The sequence below is a fragment of the Capra hircus genome, chromosome 2, assembly GCF_001704415.2.
Source record: "Capra hircus breed San Clemente chromosome 2, ASM170441v1, whole genome shotgun sequence".
Lineage (NCBI taxonomy): Eukaryota > Metazoa > Chordata > Mammalia > Artiodactyla > Bovidae > Capra > Capra hircus.
Genome location: NC_030809.1, coordinates 130,478,218 through 130,497,539, shown reverse-complemented (window position 1 = coordinate 130,497,539; position 19,322 = coordinate 130,478,218). Strand labels below are relative to the sequence as shown.

Genomic DNA, 19,322 nt, shown 5'->3' with positions numbered 1-19,322 from the left:
CCAAGGAGTAAGTGTCTTTTAATTTCATGGCTGCAGTCACCATCTGCAGTGATTTTGGAGCCCAGAAAAATAAAGTCTGACACTGTTTCTACTGTTTCCCCATCTATTTCCCATGAAGTGATGGGACCAGATGCCATGATCTTAGTTTTCTGAATGTTGAGCTTTAAGCCAACTTTTTTACTCTCCTCTTTCACTTTCATCAAGAGGCTTTTTAGTTCCTCTTCACTTTCTGCCATAAGGGTGGTGTCATCTGCATGTCTGAAGTTATTGATATTTCTCCCGCCAATCTTGATTCCAGCTTGTGCTTCTTCCAGCCCAGCGTTTCTCATGAGTCAACACGCTTTATTTAGTCTTTTATATACTTTGTGACAGAAATGAACTCAATTAGCCTGACTGCTCAGTTCAGTCACTCAGTCGTGTCCGACTCTTTGTGACCGCATAGACTGCGTCACACCAGGCTTCCCTGTCCATCACCAACTCCTGGAACTTGCTCAGACTTATGTCCATTGACTCGATGATGCCGTGTAACCATCTCATCCTCTGTCGTCCCCTTCTCTTCCTGCTTTCAATCTTTCCCAGCATCAGGGTCTTCTCCATGGAGCCAGTTCTTTGCATCAGGTGGTCAACGTATTGCAGGCTCAGCTTCAGCATCAGTCCCTCCAGTGAATATTCAGGGTTGATTTCCTTTACGATTGACTGGTTTGATCTCCTTGCAGTCCAAGGGACTCTCAAGAGTCTTCTCTAACTTTACAGTTCAAAAGCATCAATTCTTCAGCACTCAGCTTTCTTTATGATCCAACTCTCATATCCTTACATGACTACTGGAAAAACCATAGCTTTGACTAGATGGGCCTTTCTTGGCAAAGTAATCATGAACAAAGCTAGTGGAGGTGATGGAATTCCAGATGAGCTATTTCAGATCCTAAAAGAGGATGCTGATAAAGTGCTGCACTCAATATGCCAGCAAATTTGGAAAACTTGGCAGTGGCCACACAACTGGAAAAGGTCAGTTTTCATTCCAGTCTCAAAGACAGGCAGTGCTAAAGAATGCTCAAACTACTGCACAAATGCACTCATCTCACACACTAGCAAAATAATGCTCAAAATTCTCCAAGGTAGGCTTCAATGGTGTGTGAACTGAGAACTTCCAGATGTTGAAGCTGGATTTATAAAAGGCAGAGGAGCCAAAGATCAAATTGCCAGCATCTGTTGGATTATCAAAAAAGCAAGAGAATTCCAGAAAAACATCTGTTTCTGCTTTAATGATTATGCCAAAGCCTTTGACTATGTAGATCACAACAAACTGTGGAAAAATCTGAAAGGGATGGGAATACCAGACCACCTTATCTGCCTCCTGAGAAATCTGTATGCAGGTGAATAAGCAACAGTTAGAACTGGACATGGAACAACAGACTGGTTCTAAATTGGGAAAGGAGTACATCAAGGCTGTATATTGTCACCCTGCTTATTTAACTTATATGCAGAGTACATCATGCAAAATGCTGGGCTGGGTGAAGCACAAGCTGGGATCAAGATTGCTGGGAGAAATACCAATAACCTCAGATATGCAGATGACACCCCCTTATGGCAGAAAGCAAAAAGGAACTAAAGAGCTTCTTTATGAAAGTGAAAGAGGAGAGTGAAAAAGCCGGCTTTAAACTCAACATTCAAAAAACTACGATCATGGCATCCGGTCCCATCACTTCATGGCAAATACGTGGGTAATTGATGGAAACAGTGAGAGACTTTATTTTGGGGGTTTCCAAAATCACTGCAGTTAGTTACTCTAGCCATGAAATGTCTTTAATGCTTTCTCCTTGGAAGCAAGCATTGCTCCTTGGAAGAAAGGCTATGACCAACCTAGACAGCATATTAAAAAGTAGAGACATTACTTGGCTGACAAAGTCTGACTCATTCCAGAACAATTCACACTTTATTATTAAATAGGCTTCCCTGGTGGCTCAGATGGTGAAGAATCTGCGTGCAATGATGGAGACCTAGGTTCTATCCCTAGTTTGGGAAGATCCCCTGGAGAAGGGAATGGCTACCCACTCCAGTATTCTTGCCTGGCAAATTCCATGGACAGAGGAGCCTCGTGGACTGCAGTCAGGTTTAACTACTGTTTGCCCTATAATCAACATGGAATCATGGATTCTGATCATATGGTTGGGTTTCTTGGAAAACAAAAAAATAGGGCCCCAGTTTTCTTTATAAAATGAAGTATCATTTCCTAATTCCTGAGAAACTCTGGGATGAAATTTCTTCATAGTTATCATTCCAGATTTCATTGGAAGTGAAGTAGTAGTTACTTTTATCAAGCATGTGTTTCAAATGTTAAATTCTAGTGGATAATATAGTGAATACTTGTATACCCACTAGCTCAGAATGAATAAACCTCTATATTTTATTTCTGTTCAATGTTTTGAAACTTAATTGAGTTAAATAGGATACTGTGAATTTTTAAAGTCACTGTCCAGTCTACCTTGTTGCTCGCTTCAGTGCCATTTCTTTCTCCAGAAGCAGGCTGATCCCTCCTCAGAAGAAACCATTGTCATTAATTTGTAGCACATCTGATTAGGCTGTACTTTATATTTTTACTATACATTTATGAACAAAAGTAGTATGACTTCGTGCTTTTGAAATTTTCATAAGTACCTTCTTATTGCATATGCCAAAAGTTGTTTTTTTAATAGCATTGAATGTAACTGTTCTATATTATTCAGCTACCCTGTATTACTTATCTGTTTGACATTAATGGATATTTTAGATTATTTCAAATTTTTATTAGTATAGATTGTTACATCCTTACATATAAATCCTTGGTGCCCATGTGCAAAAGTTTCTAGAAATAATAGAAGCCAAATGGATGGATCATAGTTTATACCTCTTCAGTATGTTTCCATTTTCCTCTCCAAAGTACAAGACTTTATTTTCTGCATGTCATTGCTATCATTTGTTTGTTTTTAAACTTTGCATGCTTGATATCTTATTGTGGTTTAATTTGTGCTTCATTGTAAGTGCATGAGGTAGAAGGTGTTTTATGTTAATCATTTAGATTTTCTTTTCAGTTTCATCCTTTGTTTTTCTTTCTTATGGATCGTTTTTTTCTTAATTGATTTTATAGGTCTTTATGTAAACACACTTCTCTCAGTCTGCTACTTTATCTTTTCATATTTTTTTGTTTGAGATGAAATGTATGGATTCTTTTATGATTTGCGTTCTCTTCACTAAAAGAAAAACAAACAATAACATGGGAGTGTTTAAGATGTTCTTTTATATCTTCTTTTAATAATTTGTTTTTTATACTCTAAGTCCTTAATGTACTTGGACTTTTTTTGCATGTGACATAATCTTTTATTTTCTTTTTAGAAAACTAGATGTGTAATGTTTTTGACTGAATAGGCCTTGTCTTCCTCACTGGTTTTAATGATACTTCTATCATATATCGAGTTCTTGTTTGTGACCAGATCTGTTTCCGGACAACTTTATTCACTGGTCTATTTGTACTTTTGATGAAATTATAGTGTTAAAATTATTATGGCTTTAAGATACATCTCTATGTGGTAGGACAAGTTACCCTTGTTTTCTTTTAGGATTGTCTTGGCTACTCTTGGACTTGATTTTCCAAAAGGATCTTAAAATTATTTTGATGTTTAGTAAATTTATGCAGACATCACCATAAACCAGTTTTAGCACATTTTCATGAGATTGACTTTCATGTCCTGTCATGTTTTGTAATTTTCTCTATAAAGATCTTGCTGATAAAAATATTTTTTAAAGTGTTATTCTTAAATAGCTTATGTTTTGTTGCTTGTTACATTTCCTAATTGACTATTTCTAGCATATAGAAATATTTTTTATTTTAGTATTTTGTTTTTATAACCAGCAACCCTGCTGAAATTTGTTGTTAGTTTTAAAGATGTTTCTGTAGATTATCTTGGCTTTTCTATATGGGTAATTCTACCCTCTGCACGTGACTTTTCCCCATCTCTTTCCAGTCCTTATATTTATGACTTTTCTTGTTATATTTGGTTAGAACCTCTGTTATAATACTGAATGATTGTAGTGTTGTCTTATTTCTGATATACATGGGAAAGCTTTTAACATTTCATTCTTTAGTATAATCTTTTTGTAGATGCTTTTTTACCAAGTTACAGACATTATTTCTATTCCAAAGTTGTTCGGGGTACTTTCTTTTGTTTGTTCAGTTGCAATGGTCCAGTACTTGAGCATCCAATTTTTCTGACTTTTTGCGACTTTTTCCTCTTCTCTCCTGGGCAGGGACTTACTGAGTCCCAGTATCAGCAGATAGAGTTTTCCTAGCTATGTTTCACAAACCACATAGCTCTTATTACTATAAGGCTTTATGTAGGAGGCTCATTGCATGTTCTGTGTGGCCTAGAATTTGTTCCTGACTCAGAACAGATACACACACCCTCGCTCATAATCTTTGGCTGTAGCTTCCACACAGCTATTAGCTTTGAGTTTCTTGTATGTTTCTGGCACTTGGGGATTTCCCTTGTTTGGCTTTGATCTTGGATATACATTGAAAAATATTTTTTTTTCTAGAATTTCAGTGTCTTTGAAGTAGCAGTTGGGAAAAGAGGCTGTTTCCCAATTTAAGTGAGCCACTTTTAGTGGAGAGCTCTAATTTCTTTCATAATCTGTAAAATTATACAGATCAGATTCACTTAGAATGTTTTATTTATTCATTCTAAAAATTCTTACCAGCACTGTCCAGCAGTACTTCCTGGAATGATGAAAGTATTCTGCTTCTGTACTGTGTAAGTGGCCACTGCTAGTCACACGTGACTAACGAACACTTGGAATGGGGCTACTTGTGATCAGTAAGCCTAACTTTACCTTTGTTTAATTGTAATTAATCTAACTATATTTGGCTGTTGGCTGGTATACTAGTGCAGTTCTGTACTAAATAAAAGAGGGGAGAAAACCTCTAGTTTGAAAAGAGTTTGGTAAAATATTAATATACAAGAGAAAGCCTTCCAGACATAAAATTTCTGTACATTATAATGACCTATCTTAATCATTAAGGAATTTGACAAATTTTGGCCTTGTGTCCTGCATCAGTTAGCTTTTAATACTTTATAACTAAAATATATGCATCTGTAGCTGAAATGGTGAATTTGTATTTATCTCCACCACAATCAATAGAGACAGTTGCCATTGTTTCTAGGGAATTATAGTTAAAAATTGAGGGCTGTGGACATGCTTGTGTATGTGAAGTTAGAATTGTACTTTGGTGGTTCATTTGGCAGGTTGGGAATATTTACAGAATTGCTAGATGGATCAAACCTGAAGTTTTATATTGGTCTTTGGTAAGGAAGTTATATTGGCAACAAGCTGTAGTAGAAGTACAGTGATGGATATGTTTCTGTTGTGGGTGACTCCCTCTCTCAGAGGAAGGAAAAACAAAAAAGGGAAAGGAGCAGAGTAAAAGTTTGCAGAATTTTTGAGCTGGAAGGAACTTCTGAAGCAAATCTCACTTAATAGATGAGAATTTGTATCTGTGTATCATATACATAATATACACATGTATGATTGGCATATATACATATAGCTTATGTGTGTATATATGTATACAAATGTGTACATATATGGAAATGCCTGTATATAAGTAGAGACATCACCTTGTCAACAAAGGCCCATATAGTCAAAGCTATGGTTTTTCCAGTAGTCATGTATGGATATGAGAGCTGGACCATAAAGAAGGCTGAGAGCTGAAGAATGGATGCTTTCGAACTATGGTGCTGGAAGACTCTTGAGAGTCCCTTGGACAGGAGGAGATCAAACCAGTCTATCCTAAAGGAAGTCAACCCTGAATGTTCATTGGAAGGACTGATGTTGAATCTGAAACTCCAATACTTAGGCCACCTGATGTGAAGAGCCAGCTCATTGGAAAAGACCCTGATTCTGGGAAAGATTGAGAGAAGGAGAAGGGGGTAGCAGAGGATGAGATGGTTCAGTTCAGTGACTCAGTCGTGTCTGACTCTTTGTGACCTCATGTACTGCAACTTGCCAAGCTTCCCTGACCATCACCAACTCCCAGAGCTTGCTCAAACTCATGTCCATTGAATAGGTGATGCCATCCAACCATCCCATCCTCTGTCGTCCCCTTCTCCTACCTTTCAACTTTCCCAGCATCAGGATCTTTCCCAAAGAGTCAGTTCTTTGCATCAAGTGGCCAGAGTATTGGAGCTTCATCATCAGTCCTTCCAGTGAATATTTAGGACTGATTTCCTTTAGGATAGACTGGTTGGATCTCCTTGCAGTCCAAGGGACTCTGAAGAGTCTCCTCGAACACCACAGTTCAAAAGCATCAGTTCTTCAGTGCTCAGCTTTTTTTTGGGTCCAACTCTCACATCTGTACATGACTACTGGAAAAACCATAGCTTTGCCTAGACAGACTGTCGGCAAAGTAATGTCTCTGCTTTTTAGTATGCTGTCTAGGTTGGTCATAGCTTTTCTTCCAAGAACCAAGCATCTTTTAATTTCACTGATGTAGTCACCATGTGCAGTGATTTTGGAGCCCAAGAAAATAAAGTCTCTCATTGTTTCCCTTGTTTCCCATCTATTTGCCATGAAGTGATTGGACCGGATGCTGTCATCTTTGTTTTTTGGATATTGACTTTAAGCCAGCTTTTTCACTCTCCTCTTTCACTTTCATCAAAAGGCTCTTTAGTTCCTTTTTTCTTTCTGCCATAAGGGGGAGTGTCATCTGCATATCTGAGGTTATTGATATTTCTCCTGGCATCTTGATTCCAGCTTGGGGTTCATCCAGCCCAGCATTTCATATGATGTTCTCTGCATATAAGTTAAATAAGCAGGGTGACAATATACAGACTTAACATACTCCTTTACCAATTTGGAACCAGTCTATTTTTCTGTGTCTGGTTCTAACTGTTGCTTATTGACCTGCATATAGATTTCTCAGGAGGCAGATAAGGTGGTCTGGTATTCCTATCTTTTGAAGAATTTTCCAGTTTGTTGTGATCCACACAGTCAAAGGCTCTAGCTTAGTCAATGAGGAAGAAGTAGATGTTTTTCTGGAATTCTCTTGCTTTTTCAATGATCCAGCAGATGTTGGCAATTTGATCTCTGGTTCCACTGCCTTTTCTAAATCCAGCTTGAACATCTGGAAGTTCTTGATTCATGTACTGTTGAAGCCTAGCTTGGAGAATTTTGAGCATTATTATGCTAGCGTATGAGATGAGTACAACTGAGTGCTAGTTTGAACATTCTTTGGCATTGCTTTTCTTTGAGATTGGAATGAAAACTGACCTTTTCCAGTCTTGTGGTGACTGCCGAGTTTTCAAAATTTGCTGACATATTGAGTATAGCACTTTCACAGCATCATCTTTTAGGGCTTGAAATAACTCAGCTGGAATTCCATCGCTTCCACTAGCTTTGTTCATAGTGATGCTTCCTAAGGCTCACTTGACCTCGCGCTCCAGGATGTCTGGCTCTCGGTGAGTGATCATACCTTCGTGATTATCTTGGTCGTGAAGATCTTTTATGTATAATTCTTCTGTGTGTTCTTGCCACCTCTTCTTAATATCTTCTGCTTCTGTTAGGTCCATACCATTTCTGTCCTTTATCGAGCCCGTCTTTGCATGAAATGTTCCCTTGGTATCTGTAATTTTCTTGAAGAGATCTCTAGTCTTTCCCACTCTGTTGTTTTCCTCTTTTTTTATGCATTGATCACTGAGGAAGGCTTACTTATCTCTCCTTGCTATTCTTTGAAACTCTGCATTCAGATGGGTGTATCTTTCTTTTTCTCCTTTGCCTTTTGCTTGTCTCTTTTTCTTAGCTATTTGTAAGGCCTCCTCAGACAACCATTTTGCCTTTTTGCATTTCTTTTTCTTGGGGATGGTTTTGATCACAGCCTCCTGTACAATGTCATGAACCTCTCTCCATAGTTCTTCAGGCACTCTGTCTATCAGATCTAATCTCTTGAATCTATTTGTCACTTCCACTGTATAATCATAAGGGATTTGATTTAGGTTACACCTGAATGGCCTAGTGGTTTTCCCTACTTTCTTCAATTTAAATCTGAATTTTGCAATAAGGAGTTTATGATCTGAGCCACAGTCAGCTCCAGTCTTGTTTTTGCTGACTGTATAGAGTTTCTCCATCTTGTCTGCGAAGAATATAATTAATCTGGTTTTGGTATTGACCATCTGGTGATGTCCATATGTAGAGTTGTCTCTTGTGTGTGGAAGAAGGTGTTTGCTATGACCAGTGGATTCTCCTAGCAAAACTCTGTTAACCTTTGCCCTGCTTCGTTTTGTACTCCAAGGCCAAACTTGCCTGCTGCTCCAGGTATCTCTTGACTGCCTCCTTTTGCATTCCAGTTCCCTATGATGACTAGGACATCTTTTTTTGGTGTTAGTTCTAGAAGGTCTTGTAGGTCTGTATAGAACTGTTCAGCTTCTTCAGTGTTTGTGGTTGGGGCATAGACTTGGATTACTGTGATATTGAATGGTTTGGCTTGGAAACAAACGAGATCATTCTGTCAATTTTGAGTTTTCACCCAAGCACTAAATTTTGTCCCTTTTGTTGACTATGAGGGCTATCCATATCTTTTAAGGGATTCTTCCCCATAGTTCATCTTCCAGTGTCATATATTTTTGCCTTTTCATACTGTTTTTGGGGTTCTCAAGGGAAGAAGACTGAAATGGTTTGCCATTCGCTTCTTCAGTGGACCGCATTTTGTCATGGGAGAGATGGTTAGATAACATCATTAAATCAATGTACATGAGTTTGAACAAACTCTGGGAGACAGTGAAGGACAGGGAATCCTGGCATGCTGCAGTTCATGGGGTTGTTAGAGTTGGACACGACTTAGCGACTGAACAACAACAGCAATAAGTATTTAATACCAACATGTATATTGAATATTGTTGAATTGCCAGTTAATGACAAAGCAGAGACTACAATTTGGGTCTTCTCACTCTCAGTCCATGCTTTTTCCTGTATGCTGCACTTCTCTTTATATCCAGATGCTTCTTTAGATGCATAAAAAACAAATTATGTTCTTTAAAATACAGCTGTGTTAGATAAACATTCATGACTTATAAGGGAAACATTGTTTTTCTCAATAGCTGAATTATATGGCATTTCTTTTGTTTCAAATTGAGGTATTGAGTTATTTAATAACAGTGAATAGCTGATTAGGATTGCATATGAATTGATGTTTTAAAAAACATGTTTGTATTATAAGCTGTATATTTAATCTACTTGATATTTCACAGTTCATGTAACTTGTGATTTTTAGAAAAAGCAAATGTATTTTAAACATTGTAACTAATTACAACTCCATTTCTTTTAGATTCTTGCCAGAAACCATATATTGCACTTATTCATGGAATTACAATGGGTGGGGTAAGTAGCCAGCTCACTCTCATCGTTGTTATGTGAGTGGTATTAAAAAAGGTTGATTATTAAACAGAAGTGAGATGATGAATATAATACAATAGAACTTGTTGAAACAAAATCATGTTTGGAGCCTTGCAGGTTTGGGATGTAATATTTGCTTCTCTCAGAAGACTATGTTATATGCTATTTCTGCTTTTTCAATTAGTAAGTTTTTTTAGCTGACAAATGGGCTTCCCTGATAGCTCATTTGATAAAGAATACCTGCAATGCAGGAGACCTCTGTTTGATTCCTGGGTCAGGAAGATCCACTGGAGAAGGGATAGGCTACCCACTCCAGTATTCTTGGGCTTCCCTTGTGGCTCAGCTGGTAAAGAGTCCACTAGCAATGTGGGAGACCTGGGTTCGATCCCTGGTTTGAGAAGATCCCTTGGAGAAGGGAAAGGCTGCCCACTCCAGAATTCTGGCCTAGAGAATTCCATGGACTATATAGTCCATGGGGTCGCAAAGAATGGGACATTACTGAGTAACTTTCACTTCACTTTAGCTGACAAAAATGATTGCGTCTTTTTTCTTTCGTAGAGCCCTTTTTCTACTTACAAGTGAACTGAGTGCTTTCACCAGTTTCATGAAAGAAACTGGAATGTTGAGGTTTTTTTAGACTCTGTATAGGATGTGGTTACCTAAATTATATCTACTGCACAACGTCTCACCTTAGTGAAACTGTGTGAATGCTTTGTAAAGTTCTCTGAAAGTACATTTCTGTCAATTGACAAACCTTTTAATAACACAGATGCAAAATAAATAAGTCTTAGATGTCACTAGCTTTGAATGACTTTATAAGGAGTTGGAGAACACATGAGATAATTATGGAAGAACTGTTCAAATGTATGACACTGACAAAGACAAGCTTTTAAAGTGAGAAATCACAGTGGGTCTTCATGGTGGGAAAAGATAGGATTTAAGAAGGTGGTAGGAAGCTGAAGGGTGAAATTTCAGTGTTTGAACTTGTTAAGTGTTTCAAAGAGTTTGTCAGTGGGAAAAGTCTCCCTTCTTCTAGGAAGACTGCACACTAGATGAGGTCTCTTGGGCACTTGGAATTGCTTAGATTAAAAAAAAAAATTTTGAAGCATAGTTGAAGTATACTGTGTTAATTTCTGCTGTACAGCAGAGTGATTCATTTACACATATATGTACATTCTTTTTCATATTCTTTTCCATTATGGTTTATCACAGGATATTGAGTATAGTTACTGTACTATACAGTAGAACCTTTTTGTATATCCATTCTGCATGTGATAGATTGCATCTGCTAGTCACAAACTCCCTATCCATTGGAATTGCTTAGATTCTGCACATGATTTTGGAAAAGGGCTTCCATTAGCACATGTAGTTAGGAACAGGATCAAGGGCAATCTACATCTTTGTTAGTGGCAGGTATTAAGCCTGAGTTGATTGTGCTTTTTTTGTCAATGAAGTGTTACCATGGGAAAAATGAGAAGTCCCTGAAAGAATTCTGCAGAACAAAGGGGAAGGAGCATAATTGGAAGCACTGAAGAAGGAGCCCCCTGTGAATGGGAAATGAGCTAGGAAAGAATGAAAACAAACAAAAAACCATTGGGCATACTTGATAACGTGCAAAATGATGTGGCTTCAATAAAACGGGAAAGATAGTCTGTAGAGAGACAACAGACTCAGGTGAAAGGGCAGCAGCTTACACAGGGGAGCAGCTAACAGAAGGAAGGCTGACTAGAAACTGAAGCACAGTAGCAGAACCTGACACTCCACTTTGAAGGCCGTGGGTTAGGACTCTAATTTAACATTACAGATGAGCAGTTGTGTCTGTGGAGGACAAACTTGACAAGCTCTCACCAAGAAAGGACAAGGATAAGAATGGTGAGACCACCGCACACAAAAATAAACTCAAAATGGATTAAAGATCTAAATGTAAGATCAGAAACTATAAAACTCCTAGAGGAGAACATAGGCAAAACACTCTCAGACATAAATCACAGCAGGATCCTCTATGATCCACCTCCCAGAATTCTGGAAATAAAAGCAAAAATAAACAAATGGGATCTAATTAAAATTAAAAGCTTCTGTACAACAAAGGAAAATATAAGCAAGGTGAAAAGACAGCCTTCTGAATGGGAGAAAATAATAGCAAATGAAACAACTGACAAACAACTAATCTCAAAAATATACAAGCAACTTCTGCAGCTCAATTCCAGAAAAATAAACGACCCAATCAAAAAATGGGCCAAAGAACTAAATAGACATTTCTCCAAAGAAGACATACGGATGGCTAACAAACACATGAAAAGATGCTCAACATCACTCATTATTAGAGAAATGCAAATCAAAACCACAATGAGGTACCACTTCACACCAGTCAGAATGGCTGCGATCCAAAAATCTGCAAGCAATAAATGCTGGAGAGGTTGTGGAGAAAAGGGAACCCTCCTACACTGTTGGTGGGAATGTAAACTAGTACAGCCACTTTGGAGAACAGTGTGGAGATTCCTTAAAAAATTGCAAATAGAACTACCTTATGACCCAGCAATCCCACTTCTGGGCATACACACGGAGGAAACCAGAATTGAAAGAGACACATGTACCCCAATGTTCATCGCAGCACTGTTTATAATAGCCAGGACATGGAAACAACCTAGATGTCCATCAGCAGATGAATGGATAAGAAAGCTGTGGTACATATACACAATGGAGTATTACTCAGCCGTTAAAAAGAATTCATTTGAATCAGTTCTGATGAGATGGATGAAACTGGAGCCAATTATACAGAGTGAAGTAAGCCAGAAAAAAAAACACCAATACAGTATACTAACACATATATATGGAATTTAGGAAGATGGCAATGACGACCCTGTATGCAAGACAGGAAAAAAGACACAGATGTGTATAACGGACTTTTGGACTCAGAGGGAGAGGGAGAGGGTGGGATGATTTGGGAGAATGGGAATTCTAACTTGTATACTGTCATGTAAGAATTGAATCGCCAGTCCGTGTCTGACGTAGGGTGCAGCTTGCTTGGGGCAGGTGCATGGGGATGACCCAGAGAGATGTTGTGGGGAGGGAGGTGGGAGGGGGGTTCATGTTTGGGAATGCATGTAAGAATTAAAGATTTTAAAATTTAAAAAAAAAAAAAAAAATTTAAAAAAAAAAAAAAAAAAAAAAAAGAATGGTGAGACCAAATGTTGTGAGGTAATGAATATGAAAGAAAGATACTGGGAAACCAACAAAGAAATGATACCTATTCAGTGGGAAGTAACTCAAACAAATGGTCATCTATAACTAAAGATTACTTTCTTTTACTTAATTAAAAACAGCAACAAACCCCTCTCTAACCTAAGATATGTATAATCAAAGGAAAAACAGCTTTTCAGGTAAAAAAAAAAAACCAAACACAAAACCTGTGAAAGAGATCCACACCTAGATAAAAACTCAGGTAAGGTTTTTAGAATTGTATACTTTAGGAAACAATGCAAGTGTTCAGGCCAAGCACTGCTGCTGATGCCTGGGTGGTTAGTGGCTATAGGTTATGTATTGGGTTGGCCAAGAAGTGTGTTCAGTTTTTCCCATATGATGATATGGAAAAACCCAAATGAAAATTTTGGCCAATCCTATACAAAGGAGTGTAAATCATTCTGGTTTTAGACTTTCTTGCACCAAGTGCCAGAAGTCAGTAGACAGAAAGTTGTGAAATAAAGTGATTGAGACCCAAGAATTTTCTACCCAACCAAATTATCATTTAGTATAAAAGAAAAATTCTCAGAAATGAAAGGAAAATGTATTGCTAACATACCACTGTTGAAAATATATCAATAAATATGTGGTCTAGGTGACTGAGAGACTGCTCAAATTGAATAACACAAGGCTAGTTTCGATAAGAAAGGATTGGTGAACTGCCCTTTTTTTTTTTTGCTATCAATGGATAGACTTCCTTCTTTTCATAGGAACCTGAGAAAAATTGTCTTGGCATACCACAATGTGACATGTATAGATTGCTATAGTGTTTGCATACATTCCTAGGTAACAGCCAAGAATACTCCATTTATTTGCAAAGAAAAGACTGCAGTAAAACAGACCAAAATTTTGTCTTGAATAGAGGGAGTAAGTGGGATGGTACTTCTTCCTATGGGTCTTTGTTTTCTGTATTTACTTTGAGGAGTATAAATGCCTTTCAAAATGAAAATATACTTTATATTGGCTTTTCTTAACCAGAAACCACCATATAATTAAATTTTACTGCCCTGAGGCAAGAATTGTCAAGGCCTTAACCCTGTACCAACAGTATCAGTAGCATAGAATTTCTTAAAATGCAAAAATCTTTTTTTTTTTCCTTCTGTGTAGCATAAGGAAAGCATCTTAACTCCTCATCCAGGGTCGAACCTGTGCCTTGTGCATTGGAAGCATGGAATGTTAACCACTGGATCACAGGGAAGTCCCAAAATACAAATTCTTTTTTTTTTTTTTTTTCCAAAATACAAATTCTTGAGGCCTACCCCCAGAGTCAAACTTCAAGGGTAGAGCCCAGCAGTATGTGTCTTGATAAATCATCTAAGTGATTCTGAGTCATGTTAAGTGGGGACTAGTTCCCAAGCCATCGATTTTATGTAGTGACTTAACTTCCCTCCTTTTGACTTCCCAGGTGGTGCTAGTGGTACAGAATCTGCCTGCCAGTGCAGGAGACACAAGAGATGTGGGTTTGATCCCTGGGTCAGGAAGATGCCCTGCAGTAGGAAATGGCAACCCACTCCAGTTGCCTGGAAAATTCCATGGACAGAGGAGCCTGGCGGGCTATGGTCCACGGGGCCACAAAGAGTCAGTCATGACTGAGCGACTTAGCACACACAACTGCATTTCTATTTCTGCCTTATAATTCTGGAATGGTACCAGTTATATACCATCCTTGGGAAAATTGAGAAAATAGTTAAGTCATTTGTAATTATCTGTGGTTCAGATGAGGAACCCTTCAAAGGGACTGAGGATCCCCAGGGAATCTGACTTTAAAGGACAATGGGATTTGATTACAGAACGTCCACAGGACTAGGGGAAACAGAGGCTCTTTGAAGGCAAAAATAAAATCTTGTGCCCACCAGGACCCAGGGGAAAGGAGCAGTGACTGCTCAAGAGACTGAGCCAGATCTGCCTGTCAGTATTGAGGGCCTCCTTCAGTGGCATGGGTTGGAAGTGGCCTGCCACAGGGACAGGGGCACTGGCAGCAGCAGTCCTGGGAGGCTGTGTTGGCCCAAGTCCTTTTTAGAGGTCACTAGTAGCCCTGCCATAGAGCCTGTAGACTCCTGGACTGTAGACTCCTCAGGCCAAGCAACTAACAGGGAGGGAGCACAGCCCAACTTATCAGCAGGCGATTGGATTCACACATTTACTGAGCATGGCCCCAAGGAAAGGCAATGCCAAAGAATGCTCAAACTACCGCACAATTGCACTCATCTCACACGCTAGGAAAGTAATGCTCAAAATTCTCCAAGCCAGGCTTCAACAGTATGTGAACCGTGAACTTCCTGATGTTCAAGCTGGTTTTAGAAAAGGCAGAGGAACCAGAGATCAAATTGCCAACATCTGCTGGATCATGGAAAAAGCAAGAGAGTTCCAGAAAAACATCTATTTCTGCTTTATTGACTATGCCAAAGCCTTTGACTGTGTGGATCACAATAAACTGGAAAATTCTGAGAGAGATGGGAATACCAGACCACCTGACCTGCCTCTTGAGAAATCTGTATGCAGGTCAGGAGGCAACAGTTAGAACTGGACATGGAACAACAGACTGGTTCCAAATAGGAAAAGGAGGCTGTATATTGTCCCCTGCTTATTTAACTTATATGCATGAGAAATGCTGGACTGGAAGAAACACAAGCTGGAATCAAGATTGCCAGGAGAAATATCAATAACCTCAGATATGCAGATAATACCACTGTGATGGCAGAAATTGAAGAGGAAATAAAGAGCTTCCTGATGAAGGTGAAAAATCGGGCTTAAAACTCAATATTCAAAAAATGAAGATCATGGCAACCAGTCCTATTACTTCATGGCAAATAGATGGAGGCAAAGTGGAAACAGTGACAGCTTTGATTTTCTTGGGCTCCTGAATCACTGCAGACCGTGACTGCAGCCACAAAGTTAAAAAGACGCTTGCTCCTTGGAAAGAAAGGTATGACAAGCCTCGAGAGCATATTAAAAAGCAGAGATATCACTTTGCTAACAAAGGTCTGTATAGTCAAAGCTATGGTTTTTCCAGTAGTCATATGTAGAGGTGAAAGTTGAACCATAAAGAAGGCCAAGTGCCCAAGAACTGATGTCTTCAAACTGTGGTGCTGGAGAAGTTTCTTGAGAATTCCTTGGATAGTAAGGAGATCAAACCAGTCAATCCTAAAGGAAATCAACCCTGAATATTCATTGGAAGGACTGATGCTGAAGCTTTAATGTTTAGGCTACCTGATGCAAAGAGCCAACTCACTGGGAAAGACCCTGATGCTGGGAAAGACTGAAGAGAGGAGGAGAAGGGGACGACAGAGGACGGGATGATTGGATGCCATTACTAAGTCAAAGGACATAGCAAACGCCGGGAGATAGTGAAGGACAAGGAAGCCTGGCGTGCTGCTGTCCATGGGTTCGCAAAATGTTGGACATAACTTAGCAGCTGAACAACAGCAACATATTGTCAGCTCTGCCCCTTTAAAACAAACTAACAAAAACATCTCTTTTCTTCCATCAGGTCTGCCAACTACGGTGCCCCATATGTCCTCTACTTATAATCCATCCTTAAAGACTGAAGTTTTACCCTGTCTTTTTAAAGTCTTAAATACCACTATGGTTTGATGTGATTTCTTTCTTCATTGACTTGGTGCATTCAAACTTTACTGCAAATATGGCATTTGTTCTTGTTGTCAGTTATTATGAAATGTGCCTAAGTATGTTAGATGGTTTATAAAGGCAACAACTACTTTTTAACATTTCCATAGCAACTAGTGAATGCACAGTAAATATTTAACGAATTATTTATTGAAAATTTTGCCTTAGATGATAAACATCTTGTAGCCTTTGAAAGAGTAAAATTTACAGACTCGACACGAAGCAGTTCTTCTTGTAATAGGATTTTGTATGTATCTTGGTTTTGAAAGCTAACTGTTGCATTTTTTTCACATTTCAAATAATGTCAAATTATTTAATCTATGATTTTGGTAGAAAATAATAATACACACAGAGTTAAAATCACGCCAAGGAAATAAACTAGGTATGAAAAGTTGCATTGAAAAGGCATTATGTTATTCTTAACATGGCAGTGTTCTCGAAATAAAATTACATTAGAAGTCCTCCAGCCTGGTCACACTTTGGACTTTGCCTGTAACTGACTGGTGGGGGTCCTTACTCTGGTACTACGTGGCTTACTAACATCAGACATCGTGTTTGTATACCCCAAGAAGTATGAAACTGAAATCCTTGCTCTGTGGTCCACTTTTCCATCAGAGTTAGTGATAAAAAGGTCATTGGCACCCTGCCTGCTGCCTGACCTGACCTGAGAACCAAACGCGCGTGCAGTGTTCTCAATCTGTTGTTCTAGTCTCTACATCTTTCTGAGGATCTTTCTGGCTAGCTAAATTGTGAGATGGAATCTGAAAGCTTGTTGAGGACTCTTGTTTTTCTGTTGTTCCTTCTGGCTATGCTTTTTCTTGAAGGCTAACTTTTCATGTCTCATTTACAAACATTGCTTAACCTGAGACTCAGTGAACTTTAACTTTTGAAAATGTAACTCCCTAGATCTGTGGCTCTCAACTTTGGCTGCCTTTTAGAATCATCTTAGAGATTTTCAGAAACCCCAGTGCCCAGGCTTTACTTACCTCCCAGAACCATTAGTCAGATATTGGAGCAGGTCTGATGCATTTTTAAAGTTCTCTGGTAATTCCAACATGAAGCATAAGGTAATGAACTGCTGATCTACTAGTGATTCCTAACTAGTGGTTCAGTGTTAGCTGTGGACTTTTTTCAAAATTCCCCGAAGGCAGTGGTTCTTACAAGTTGCCGCTGTTGCTGTTTAGTTGCTCAGTTTTGTCCAACTCTTTTGCAACCCTATGGACTGTAGCCCACCAGGCTCCTCTGTCCATAGGAATTTCCAGGCAAGAATACTGGAGTGGGTTGCCATTTCCTTCTCTAGGGGATCTTCTTGACCTAGGGATTGAACCCATGTCTTTTGCATTGGCAGGCAGATTCTTCTTCTTTTTTTTTTTTAAATTTATTTATTTTTGACTGGAGGATAATTGCTTTACAATATTCTTTTGGTTTCTGCCATATATCAACATGATTCAGTCATGGATATATATATGTCTCCTCCTTCTTGAACCTCTCTCGCATGTCCTGCCCCATCCCCACGTTGTCACAGAGCACCAGATTTGAGCTCCCTGCGTCACATAGCAAATTTACACTGGCTATCTAATTTTACGTATGGCAGTGTTTATGTTTCAGTGCTGCTCTGCAGTTCATCCCACCCTCTCCTTCCCTTCTGTGTCTGTTCTCTATGTCTGTGTCTCTATTGCTGCCCTGCAGATAGGTTCATCAGTACCATCTTTCTAGATTTGCATTCCCACCAACAATACAATAGTGTTCCTTTTCCTCCTCACCCTCTCCAGTGTTTATTGTTGATTTTTTGATGATAGCTATTCTGACTGTGAGGTGATACCTTATTGTAGGTTGATTTGCATTTCTCTAATAATGAGTGATGTTGAGCATCTTTTCATGTGTTTATTAGCCATCAGTTTGTCTTCTTCAGAGAAATGTCTGTTTAGGTCTTCTGGCAGGTGGATTCTTTACCACTTGAATCAAAATCCAAGGATTTGTTAAAAGGTAGATTTCCCATTCCAAATTCCAGTTTAGTCAGTCAAGGACGGCCTAAGAATTTGCATTTCTAGACGACCCAGACGCTGCTGCTGCTGCTGGTGACAGTGAGCATGCCTCACTTTTGGAGCTGCTGCCTTGAAGTGTTGAGAGCGCATAGTTTTAATGCAAAGGGCCTTTTTAGTTTCAGAATTTTTAGTAGAATTTTAGTATTATATGTAGTTGTTTTATGGATATGTTTTAAATCCTAATATAAAAGTATGAGAATAAGATAGGGAAAATGTAGCTTAAAAAAAAAGGTAGCCAAATAGCTTTGCCTCTGTCTTTATCTTGAGTCTGATCAATAAATTGTTTCCTGTAAGAACGAATTACAAGAAAACTTGAGGGGAGGGAGGTGGGAGGGGGGTTCATGTTTGGGAACGCATGTACACCCGTGGTGGATTCATGTCAATGTATGGCAAAACCAATACAGTATTGTAAAGTAAAATAAAGTTAAAAAAAAAAAAAAAGAAAATTTGAACAGTCCAAAAGATGGCTCCATAGAACTTGATTTTTATTTTCTTTTTACTATAGAAAAAAAATTTTTTTTTCAGTAAGGAGAATGACAGTTTTACAGTCTCTTAATGTTTACCATGAAGAGTAGAGGGGATGCACGATGTAGAGGGGATGACTAAATTCTATTATGTTTCAGCTTTTGGAAATTCAAATGTTTATTTGATATTTTGATATGCAGTAAAATAAAATGTTTCTGAGTGGTTTTCTACTTGGTTAATCAAAACTATGTAAGATTATATCTTTACAATGTTTCTGAAATATACCAAATTATTCTGAATAGCAATTTGAAAGAATGATTTATTCTGTTTCCAGGCAGAAAGAATTTTAAGTTCTTTTACCTTTTATTTTAAATATCTAAAGTCATATTTTCTTAATATATAACAGGAAGGCAAACTTGCTTTAAAATTAAAATTAATTTTAAATATATATAGAAGAGAAAAAAATCATTTTTATTTTGTATATGTAAATGTGCCTGCATTTCCTTCCCAACTGAATTGAATTTAAAG

At 38.4% G+C, this 19,322-nt stretch overlaps 1 protein-coding gene across 1 annotated transcript in view; it reads left to right on the top strand.

Annotated features, from left to right (window-relative positions):
* HIBCH (3-hydroxyisobutyryl-CoA hydrolase) overlaps positions 1-19,322 on the top strand; it is a 112,316-nt gene that overhangs the window by 37,464 nt on the left and 55,530 nt on the right. Inside the window, exon 6 of the mRNA XM_005675847.3 lies at positions 9,350-9,402. Coding sequence (XP_005675904.1) covers positions 9,350-9,402 — 53 coding nt within the window. The remainder of the gene's footprint in view (positions 1-9,349; positions 9,403-19,322) is intronic.